The sequence below is a fragment of the Triturus cristatus genome, chromosome 1_2, assembly GCF_964204655.1.
Source record: "Triturus cristatus chromosome 1_2, aTriCri1.1, whole genome shotgun sequence".
NCBI classification, from domain to species: Eukaryota; Metazoa; Chordata; class Amphibia; order Caudata; family Salamandridae; genus Triturus; species Triturus cristatus.
In genome coordinates, this window is record NC_140580.1 from 1,008,685,114 (window position 1) to 1,008,697,610 (window position 12,497).

Here is a 12,497-nt window from a genome sequence, read left to right on the forward strand (position 1 = left end):
ATTACTGAGGGCAAATCAAAACATGATAAAAGTGCATTAGGCAAAAAACGTGACAGGTGTACATACACATAATACACCTATGAGGGAGTTGAAACAAATGATAATCGCAATCATTGGCTGTAATTACACATTTTGCTTACATGGATTATACCAAACTGAGAGCATCCAACAACACATAAAGTTGCTCTTGTACTTTTAGAGTTCTCAAAGTGTTTCAGACTTAGCCTGGAATCACAAGTGAGCCATAGGAGGGTTCTCAAGTTAAAGTTCAATATCCCCAACCACAGGCTTTGAGAGTCTCAGGTTCAAGCAAACCTAGGTCCACGATTTGTGAGTTAAAGTAAGACCCCTTCTGCGGATATCACGTTTGACTGTGCATTATTAGTGCAGACATCTTTTGGATTATTACAGCTTTTTATTGGAGTCACCCATATGCGAGTTGATCTCCCAGATGTAAAAATCTCTCTATTAACAATAATGATATCAGCCTTTTTTTAAATATTGTGCACTGAACCTGTCCTCAGGATGCCCTAACTCTACTATAGTCTAATAGTGTATGACTTAAGTACCGATTTGAAAATTACAATTCAAGTATTGATGTTTGGCCATATGGAGCTTCTGGAGAGTTTGGAGTGTCCTGATTGGTCTTTATTGATGTAATATTTCTCTGACATCACACACCCAGGAGACAAAATGTCCTTATTGATGGCATTCTCAATGCAGACCACATAGGACTGTGTGTTACTTTCAGGTGTTCCCCAGATGATGATGATCTCAAACAAACAAAGTATTTAATTGGACATGTGGAGAAGGGCATTCAAGGAGAAATCGCAAATTTGGAATCCAGGCGGTGAAACTGATAAGAGGTTTTAAGGCGATAGCTGAGTCTTGCAGCTCACAGCAGGTCATAATTTGGCAATGGGTCTAGATTTCATAAGTCACGTTGACATTTCTACATTGAAGCTGGCTGAATGCATCTTTCGACACATCAAATAATGCTGAGTGATTGTTTCTCTTCAACTGCATGTATCCCTTGCAAGTGCAGGAGCACCGCTGCCATGCACGGAGGATGTCTATACGGTGCACTGGAAGTGGGAGGCACACAGAGAGGTGTCTTTCTGTGCCACCTCCTTGAGAACTGCTTTGCCTCCTCCTGGCATTGCAAGTGGCCTTAAGTAAAGTTCTCCTGGGACCAACTGCGAGTCACCGTAAGAGGGTACAGGGTGGCAACATTCCAGACTATGCTCAGTCAAGGCCACTGTAGGTTTTGTGTGTCCTAAAACACGGTGGGAAGTGCAGTCCTGTTATAGACCACCTGGAATTAGTTGATCAGGGTCCCCAGTATTCCATCGACAGGGAAATTCAAACCTTTGGCTCTTGGACCAAGAGTTAAATGTGAGACTAGTTTTTTCTCTGGTGAGAAGGGAAAGTAGTGCTTGTCCTTTCCTACATTCTGTGTTGGAGTTTTCAAGTTCCTCATTCTATATTTCCGAAGGTCTTGATTTTTAACAAGCCCCCTGATGAGTCCCCTTTGGAAGGTATGAGATGCATGGAGCTGGCAGTAAGGGTCGGCCATGGCACAGAGCAATCTGGTGTCTACCTCACAAGTAATAATTGTCAACTTCAATGTATTCTGGGATTAAAATTCAGTATTGTGATTCCCCCATATACAACTGAAAGCTGTTTCTGGCCTGCAGAACGCTGTTATACTTAATTATATGTATCTTAATCCCTCTTTAGCCACTGACACAGTGCACCAGGGCTCTAGAGTGAGATAATTGACTCAGCTGTGTACAACAAAAAAAGGCTTTCTTGAGTAAAATTGGGGGAAGTGTGTAGGTGCACAGCTGGCTAATTACAAAGACAAACCTTATCAAGGAGGTAGTGTCCACTTTCATCCCATCTAGCTGATGCCTGCTGGTCCCAGGAGAAAGCTGCCACTCTTTTGCCTGCTTTGTCTTGCTTTCTCTTCTCACCACGTCTTGCTGTCCTCATTGAATCCGTGTGCATCATCAGCCCCTCCACTTGCCCTTCTCCACTCCCCTTCTTTCTTCCAAGGTTTCGCTTTACTCTTTTTTTTGAAGTTTAAGCCTCGCCTTTGTCCTCTCTCCTACCGACCTCCCTTCTTCCTGCCACCTAAGACGCCATTTTGGAAAATGTAAACGTGCATGCCTGGAAATTGATTTGGAGCATTTTAGTGCCTTTTTGGAATGCAGAATGATGTATGGGAAGGTGGGTTGTTCCTGATGCTGTGGCAGCAGTGGTGGGAGAGTGTGCATGCAAATTTGGTTGGGCTGGTGGTTGTGGGTTTTCTTGATGTTCATAAAGCTAGCTCACAAACATTATTCTAATGCTGTTTCGGTCATACAACTCTAAAGGAGTGCATGAGATTTAATTCGCTTCCTGTTCTAAAAGTTGTATTCTTAGAGTCATTTTGTCACACTAAATGGAACATACACTTTTCCCAAAAACTCAAATATGTTGGTCTCACTATTAATATTTTAACTGTTACCAGATATTTCATTAAACCTCTCACATATCTAAAGTTCAACCTATTGTAAGCATGTTTCTTAGTTAGATAATTACTTATTGTGATTTTCCTCCTCACTTTGAATTAGGAAATGGCATTAGAAAATTATTATTATTAAAGGCACAAACATGCAAGTATTGATGGGCTAAATTATTGGTCCGGTGTCATTGCATATATACAGAGAAATAGGTCATCCGCACACATGATTAGGTAATCTTAGAATTTTATATTGGTTGCTGAGGTACAGAAAACCCTAATTTCAAGTCTGATTCAGTTTCAAGAACAACTTTTACTATCATGACGGGTGCATACTCTGAAGTTTATTTACACATCACTGCAGAACAAGAAGCAAGCAAAACCTACGTACATGCTATGGGTGTCTGGAACTCCAGGATAAAAACAGATCTCAGTCACCCATTAGCAACAGCCTGATTCTTGTCTTGTCTCCTGTGTGTTGGCCCTGCTCAGCATTACCGATTGGAAAACAGGCAACATGCAGCCTTGACTCTGGATGAATGTCGAGAGTGGGTTCCAGCCTCCCCCATAATGTGGGGAAATGTCCTGTACTCTAAAACCATTCAAAAAAGTTAGTAGCCCTAGCAGTCATGAACTGCAGTGCATTACCCCTTAGCTTTTTGACTCTGGTTTATCAGGTCAAGGTCCCCCTGACTCCTCAGCATGTCTTGCGAAGAGGGAATATGACACCGATGACTGGGCAATCTGCCCACCAGCGACTTATGCTAGGTCTAGCACTAGAATTCATGCCCATGGGTGTCCATTTTGATCCTCCTGGAGTGGGCACCGCTGTGCATAAGATAGTCCCAAATGGAGATCTTCACTATCTTCTTCCTGTCCAAATGGTAAGGTCAGAGCCCTACAGAGCTGTCTCATAGACAGCTGACATGCAAGCTGTTTACCGTGTGTCTGAGAACAGCTTGAGGTAACTGCTCCCTAGAAATGTCATAAAATGTATGCATCTAGCAACCTTTGTCCTGCAGAAGCATTTTAGCCATATCACTGCAGGCTCTGTCCCTTATGCCAGACTTGGCCTGAGGAATATCTAAAAAGGTAATTCTTACGTCTTGGTGAGAGATACTATGTTTGAGCTTCTTCCTGACCAGAGATGCCATGTTTGAGCTTTGTCCTGATGAGAAATACCATGTTTGAACTTTGTCCTGACGAGAGATGCTGTATTTGAGCTTCGTCCTGTCAAATTATATCATGTTTGAGCTTCTTTCTGACCAGAGATACACCTTTGAGCTTCTCCCTGACCAGAGATACCAAGATTGTGCTTCTTTCTGAGATATATGTTTGAGCTTTATCCTGGGCTCACTAGGAGCATTTGGCCAATGGCCACTGCTGCAAAGACGCTCTCCATTCTTCATGCACACTATCGTACATGCACATATACCCTACATTTGGAAAGAGTTTGTGATAGGAAAATCCAACAGAAATAGAAGATGATAATACTCAAAGGCCTGCTTTTTTGTGAAAAGTGTATGTACTCTTTACAGTAAACTCAAATGTTTCACAAAGCATTTGCATCATTTCCAATGTATTCCCCCTGATCTAGCTTATGGTTTTGAAAGAATTGCCCAATATGTTTGTTTTTTCAGCACTAAACTATTCAGCATGGCATCCTGTTCAAAGAAGGTGCAAAGAAATCTGTGTTATATGCAACCTCAAATGATTCACTATACTAGTGAATAGCTTGATTAGTGTGGAGGGAAAATAATTGTTGATAGGATGCCATCCTGAAAGCATTAGAGGCTACTTAGGGAATGATTTGCGAGAAATTAACATTTTGACAGAGAGAAACAAGGGCAACTCTCCACACATTAGTTGGTTTCTTTAAGGTGTAAAGCCTCACAGATCCTGTTGTCCAAAGTTTAGATAATTGGGAAGCAGGGCTGTTCCAATCATGCATGGAATATTAGGAACGTTGGTGATGTGTCTGATTGGTTTTAAGATCTTCTCTTTCTGATGGAAGAACTGTAAGATTCATGACTAGCCCAACATCTCACAAGTGACATAAAGTCAGCGGGCCAGAATTCACCATAGCCGTTCCTCTCCTTGTAGAGATTTTATTGGTTCCGCTGGTACTGGTTGGATGCTGGCACTGGCATCCTAAGGAACATCCTAACCTCTTATCCTCCCCAACCTTTGTAAGATATTCCTCTAGTAGGGCACATTTTCTAAATCCCACTGTCCCACATAGACTTGTAAGTCTCCCCCTATAATAGTTGGCAAGACTGCCCTTTAAGGAACAATAACTGCCTTGCAAGTAGGAGAAATACTGTTCCTGGTGCAATTTCCTAAAAAGGCTGTTGCATTTTTGATGAGGTATAGCAGTGCATTCACTCTGTCAGATGGTCATTGTACTACAGGGCATGCCCAAGAGGAATGAGTTATCTGAAGGCCATAGAGTGGAAGAAAGAAGCGTGGGATGGCCAGGTTTGGAAATACTCTTCCACAGTGAGTCTTCTCTCGGAATTCTCCCAAAAATAAGTTGTGCATTCCGAAAACTTTCTTTTCTTCAACTTACTCTTCTCTGTCCTTTCGTTAACACCATGCAAGGAGGCTTGGCATGTGGGGGAGGGGGCCTTTGCATTTTGTTGCTTGTGGCAGGTGCTTCCCCTAAGTCCTGAAATCAGGATGCAGCTTGTATGGTGAAACATTGCTGCTCTTTGCTTTTTTCTGCATTTTGCGCTTCTGTTTTGTCACAAAACAAAAAGTAAAAATGTCTGAAGGGCAATGGACAAACTTTCCTCCCACAGAACAACTTCATCAACCTGAGCTTCCTGCGTCTGTTTCGAGCGGCAAGACTCATCAAGCTCCTGCGCCAGGGCTACACAATCCGTATTCTGCTATGGACGTTTGTCCAGTCATTCAAGGTGAGCACTGGTGGGGTTGATGGGTACTGAATGCTACAGACAGATACAGTGGGCATTGTGGTGCCTTGAAGGCCCTGTTCAATAGTCCTGCTGTATATTCGTTTTTTATGTAGTTGACCCAGTGGAGTAAAGAGTGAATAGAAGGGCTTGCTCAATGGGGTGCAGGAGAAGATTGAGAGAACGAAAGGCGAGTGAATTCCTGAGGATGGAGCAAATTTCTTTCTTTTCTATTGATTTCCTGCAGTGCATAGTTTCATCTGTTACTTTTGGTTGCTGGTTAATACTAAAAGGTTGTGATGTACCCTGGGCAGACCCTTTCAAACTGATGCGAGTCTCAGGGCATTGTAATGCCAGGTTGACACTTTATGACAGAAGAACTCTTCCTAGGAAGACCTTTTAATTTCTGAGCAGTCACATCCAAACTGATCTCAAAGTCCCAGCAATAGCCGCTGAAGGTTATTATACCAGTTGTACGGTGCATATCTAGTACTGGACATCCCATGCCAACAGACACAGATTCCAATATAGCCACACAAAGAGATATCTATGTGGACATAACTAACCACCACCTGATGCCATATAGACCAATAGCTCTTGAGCATTCTCACCCTATGAACTTCCATAGATATTCACACACCTATTCATATAACACTATCCCAGCCCAGAGGCACAAGGCCTGAGCACTTCCAGCCCTCAAAAGCCTGGGAGCACTGTCATCCTATACAGATGCAAAGGGTCTCTGAGGATTCTCAGCGCATGAAGACAAAAAGAGTATCTGAGGACTCTCTTGCCATGAAGAGTCAAAAGCATCTGTGAGGGTTCTCATTCCATTCAGGGACAAAGGATCGCTGAGACTCTCAACCCATGCAGACACAAAGGCTCTACGAGGGCTCCCATGCCACATTAATTCAAATAACATATGAGGGCTACCATGCCTGCTGACACAAGGTCTCTGGGGGTCTGATCCCACACAGACAAAATGGGCCTCTGGGGAATATTTTTGATGCCCACGCCAGCGGTTTCTGATGACTCCTATCATTTGAAGACACAAAGGGTATCTAAGGACTCTCACCGCGTGCAGGCACAAAGTGTCCACAGTGACTCTCATACCATGCAGACACAAAGAGTCCATGGGGGTTCTCATGTGTGCAGACTCAAAAAGTTTCTTATGGTCTCTGAGCATTCCAGTGCAACGTAGGCCCAGTATGCCATTGTACACTGCACCATCCTATTAGAGATTGATGGGTGTGGGTAACGATATGTTCTAGAGCAGTGAATAAAGATGTGTTCCATGTCAGCGGGCGCCATGTGTTCTTTGGGAAGTAGTTAGAGATATTCTGTAGGATACTGGATCAAGGCAAACTCTGGGGAGCCAGATGTAGAAAGGTTCTGGAATACTAGGTGAAGATCTGTTGTTTCATCTTCCAGAAAAAGATGTGTCAGCAGCACAGCAGCTAGAGATGTGTTTGAGGCCAGTGTGGGCAGATATGTTGTGTGGTAGTGACTGAAGATCTTTCCTGGGGGAGCTTGTGAAGATATGTTTTGGTGCTGTGGTTGAAGATTTGTTGTGGTTCAATGGGTGACCAGGCATGCTGGGCAGGATGTAAAGGTTTAGTTTAGCAGATGATGTGTTCTGGATCATTGTTGGAATTGCATTGTGTAGGAAATATATATCTTCCGTAACAATGAATGGGGATATTACTAAGGTGTTACTTGAGAACAGCAGGTGAACAGGTGACAGTATTGACATGGTATCTTAAGGACGCTTTGGCATACACATGGACTCTGCATTAACTGTGCTCTATTGTCTTCTTCTAGGCACTGCCTTATGTTTGTCTTCTCATCGCGATGCTCTTCTTCATCTACGCCATTATAGGAATGCAGGTAATCAGAGGGGTGGTGGCGTGTGACAAAGACAACCTGAACCAAGTCCATCCAAGAAGGAGATCATAACAAATGAAAGAGAAAAGAAAGATAGAGAGAGGAAAGAGAAAGACGGAGACAGAAGTCATTGGCCTCAGTCTCCAGACAGGTGTACCTTCAAACTGGTGTACAGCAAGTGTGTAACCATACAGAGGCACTGTACTCTTGAGTAGTCTGTCCGAGGTAGGGCATCATACATTAGTGAAGCACAAGCCTCACACTGGCATGTCTAAGTTGGGCCCTCATATCTGAGAGGCACAGGCCATAATCTGGTGTAACTGAGGTGGCTCATGCCTTAGAAAGACACAGACGCCAGAGTTGTGTTTTTGAGGTTGGTTGTCGAACCTAAAGCACATGCCTCAGATGGGTGTATCTGAGGTAGGCTTGCGTACTTCGGAGGCACAGGCCACAGACGGGTGTATCAGAGTTGGACTTCATGACTATGAGGCACACTTTTAACTAGTGTTTGTGAGGTGGGCCAACATACCTCAGAGAGGCCTCAGGCTGCTATATCTGAGATGGGTATATCTGAGAGGAACATACTTCAGATGGGTTTATGCGTTAGGCTGTCGATGCTACGATGCACAGACTTCAGACCGGTAGGTGACCCATTATGTCTCAGAGAGGCACGCTCATCAGATGGGTGTGTCTGAAGTGGGTCCTCCATAACAGAGGAGCATAGGCCTTAGATATTTCTGAGGTGCAGCCTTCTACCTGAGAGGCACAGACCCTCAGAGTGGTGTATCAGAGGTTGACCTCTTCCATCAGACAATCCATTAGCCTGCACCAGAATTCAGACAGTGCCAGATTTCTCTTGTGAGCTGTCGTACTGAGTCGCGCTGCAGTTCATTGGAAACAGGCTTTCTTTCCTTTACAGGTATTTGGAAACATTGCACTAGATGATGACACATCCATCAACCGGCACAATAACTTCCAGACCTTCTTGCAAGCGCTGATGCTTCTCTTTAGGTAAGAGAAAACGTAAAGCTCCCTACACTGGTGTCTCAGGTATACCCAGCGTTATTAACAAATTCCTTTCGGGTGGCACAAGAGGTGAGGAAATTATATCTTACAAAGGGAGGTTCTCAATTTATGTCTGCGCAATCTTCAACCAAATGTGACTTTAGTAAGCAAGAGTAGTAATATAGCATACAATTAAGTGTAGTGGAAGATCTCAGAGCTACATCTAGAAAATTGTTACTATTCTTCTTTTGAAATTGGAGTAGATATTTGTTGCTGCATAAATAAATGCAGAATCCAGCTATTTGGAAACAAATGTGTAGAGTTAAGTGGTATTTGTGTTTTTATAGTGTAAACCTAGCAAGGGCGAAATGGACCAAAGTAAGTGGGACACCGGAACTATATTTGAGCTGGGTGGTACCGTAAAATCTGGCAATTTCTGGTCAATGCAGCAACTCCACAATGAATAATAATACCACAGGCAGAATTTCCACCACCATTTTATTTTCCTGTAGCTCCTAACTTGCCAATAGCAGATTTACTTCATCTGCCATGACTACAACTTTATATGACTATGACTCACTAAATTAGGCACTAAGGTCCTGATTACAAGTTTGGTGGATGGGATACTCCGTCACAAATGTGACGGATATCCTCTCTGTCGTATTACAATTCCATGATGTCCTATTGGACGTGTAATAAGGCAGACGGGATATCTGTCCTTCACGTTTGCGACGGAGTAACCCATCCGCTAAACTCGTAATCAGGCTCTTGGTCTGGAAATGGGAACGATTCAAGATTAGGACCGATGATAAGGTAGAGAAGGCGGCAGTTTGCGTTGTCGGGCTAGTAACTGGTGGAGGATCCATAACGAGGGTTGGCCAAATGGATCCTTGGAATGGTAGATCTAGCATTCATTTTTTAACTACTACTACTTGTTATGTCTTTGAAAAAAAGATCCTCAGAATGTAACAAGTAGTGCAGATCTTTGACATGTTCTGCTTCAAAGAAAACCTGGGAATACAAAAATAAGGAGACGAGGAAATGGAGATGAAAAGTATTGAGGACAAAAAATCTGGACCAGTACATGTAAGTTGCAGGGAAGGGTTTACTTTAAACTTAGGGTACAGGTTAATTTTAGGGGTAGTATAAGGGAAAGTATGAAGGATAAGAATAAACTAAGGGCAAGCGTGAGAATTAGGCATAAAGTTAGAAGTAGGGTGTAGGAAAGAGAGTTTCTTTATAGGACTAGGCATGATGATAGGAATAGTGAACGGGTTAACTTTCGTGCAATTGTAAGGAATAGGTTGAGGGACATGGTAGTACGGAGGGGTCTCACTGGTTTTTTTTGGGGGGGGTGGTAGTTTTATATAGCGCAAACTAGAGCCGAAGGTATCAGAGCGCTTTACATGAGCACCAGTTACGTTACAGACGGAAACATTCATTTTTTGTCAGGCACAGGGAGATTAAGTAATCTGCCCAGAATCACAGGATGTTGAGCGTGCCTGCCGAGACTTAAACCCGGTTCCCCAGCTTTGAGGTCAACCCCCCTAGCTGTTAGGCCACATCCTCTCCACGTTAATTAAAGAAAAATAGAATACTTGATTTACCCTAGATTTCTTGGAAGAAAAAAAGCTATGAGAATACTGATAAAACAATCACCCATGACTAATCTCAACATTAAGGACTGCTCAACAATTTTGCAGATTATTGTTCAAAGACAGTGAGTACTGCATTTGTGTTTGAAATTGTGGCACTGAAAATACTCAATTCCAAATATGTCTCAAACATACCTGGTTTGTGAAATAGACCATAAAGGAATGTAAGAAAAATGCCCTGTGCCAAATGAGGGCACCCTGTGCGGCCAGTGTGCCTTTGTAGTGATCATGCCCTTAGAGAATAGGATGTTATCCATTTTTTTGAATGGTGGCTTTTTTAAATGATTTCCTTTTGCAACTGGTTCCCTCTCCTCCACATGCGTAACAGGATCAAATGCTCTGGATTGTTATTGGCTAGCAGTTGCGTTCTGGTACCACTCTGCCCCAGGATTTGATTGGAGACTACACTCAGCGGATTCCATGACACGTACACATGACGTCAGCTCTCGTTGTTTCTTCCCTGCAGGAGCGCCACCGGGGAGGGCTGGCACGAGATCATGTTGTCCTGTCTCAGCAAACGTCCCTGCGACCCCCGAGCTAGCCTGCCCAAGAATGATTGTGGAAATGACTTTGCCTATTTTTATTTCGTCTCCTTCATCTTCCTCTGTTCCTTTCTGGTAAGTGTGCAGGGAAAAGGTATGGTATGACATGTTAAAATATCTCACAGTACATTATGTTGCTCTGCATAGCAATTTGTTATGTGTTGCTGTGTTAACTATGGCTATTGTATAGATATTTTATGGGGTTGCCAGTGATTTAAATGGGTCAGTAGTGACAGACTCTTGGTGCAGGCATTTCTCATTTTGCCCAGTGTGTGTACCAGGCCTACGTTTTGTCAAAGAAGAGTACTGCTACCAAGACACAACTTAGTAGATGGTTCAAAGTGACATTCCCTGCCTGCGGAGGTTCTCAACTGTTGTGCTCCACCCTGCCAACATTACCTGCACTCCAGCTAGATTAATGTCATCCTAAATTTCTGAAGCATATAATTTCTTCAAAACACTTCTCACACACACACTGTGACTTCGGAAGGTATAGACCTCAACAAAGAAAGCAATAAAGTAAGATTTTGTTGAGCACTCTGTAATAGGCTTGTCTGAGGTACCACCTTGCCCACCACAGGAGTGTAAATGCGGGACGTATTAGCTTGTATTTGTGTTTTTGTCATCATCTGGATGCAGAGTAGACATGCACACCAGTGTAGGAGAAAAGGACAACAGGACCGGCAGCGGATGTTCTGCCTATATGCTATTCTTGTTCCAGCCTCGGCCTACGTCTGTGAAGCCTGTAGAGTTGCCTTGCTGCTGTGACCTAGGAGGAGATAGAGAGTATACCTTCCTACTGAGGAGCTGGATTGCAACTACTTGGACGAGCGGCCTGATCCATTGGAAGAATGGAGCTGTGGAGTTGCCATGGCACTGCTGCCAAGGAGGAAACAATACATGGCAAGAGCACAATCTGGGTTGTGAAAGTTTTCTATTGCCTGTCATAATTTCTTAGGTGAGTCTGCACCATCACGAACCATCTTCTCCATAGGGTACCTTGATCCCCCTTTCTTCAGTCACAGAGGGAGCCTGATTATAGCTAATTACAGTGGTAACTTCCAATCATTTAACAGAGACACATTATTTATGCACACGGATAGTGGGTATTGTGTCATGGATCAATATACTTATTCAATAAATGCACACACAAAAGGCTTCAAATAAAAATGTGGTTTTAAAGAGACACAAAGATGGTTGTGTGATAATGTATACATTAGTATTCGAAATTACAGAATCCATGATATACATAAAAGTTATTTACATGTTGTGAGAGAATAATGTTCGAGGCATATGAGCTGCAGATTACACACTTTTGCATAGATCGCCATCTGGTGTTGGGCCCGGATGTTTGCAGTTTGTTTTTCCTCTTGGAAAGTCTTTGGAAGTCACGAGGTCGGTGACTCCTCCCTTGGATCGTATTGTGCATGGGCTTCGGCTCCATTCTCAGATTGTTTTTTTCTGCCATCGGGCTCGGATGTAATACTTAGCGCTCCGGTTCCGAACATTTCCAGTTCGACGATCGAAGCGAAATCCTCGCTTATCGCGCTATTGTTCAGATCCAGATCTCCTCAATCACCTTCTCTTCGACACATCTTCGATTCCAGTCGTCGACTGCGGCCTTCAGGCCTACCCAATCTCCGGTCCCGGCTGATGGAAAGAACTCCTTTCAAGAAGTGCCCTCGATGTGGGTCCAAATTCCCCCACACCGATCTTCATGAGGTGTGCAACCTCTGCCTCTCCCCTGAACACGAGGCTCGAGACTGTCCGGCCTGCAAGTCTTTTAGATGGAAAAAGACTATTCGAGATCGAAGAGCCAGACGAAACATGGAGCACTCCTCGACCTCCGTTCCAGTCGACATCTTCGGGGACGACGTCGAAGATCCGGGACAGCAGCACACCAAAGAGGACCTCGTCAGTGCTTCCGAAGCCGACGACTCCGATGTGGAGGACATCACCCCGGCGCAGAGGGTCGTGAGTACTATACCCC

General features: G+C 43.7%; 1 protein-coding gene across 1 annotated transcript in view; it reads left to right on the forward strand.

The window, feature by feature from the left end:
* CACNA1B (calcium voltage-gated channel subunit alpha1 B) overlaps window positions 1–12,497 on the forward strand; it is a 1,044,174-nt gene that overhangs the window by 884,099 nt on the left and 147,578 nt on the right. Inside the window, exons 33-36 of the mRNA XM_085611669.1 lie at window positions 5,308–5,424; window positions 7,243–7,308; window positions 8,225–8,316; window positions 10,432–10,582. Of these exons, the coding sequence (XP_085467795.1) occupies window positions 5,308–5,424; window positions 7,243–7,308; window positions 8,225–8,316; window positions 10,432–10,582 (426 nt within the window). The remainder of the gene's footprint in view (window positions 1–5,307; window positions 5,425–7,242; window positions 7,309–8,224; window positions 8,317–10,431; window positions 10,583–12,497) is intronic.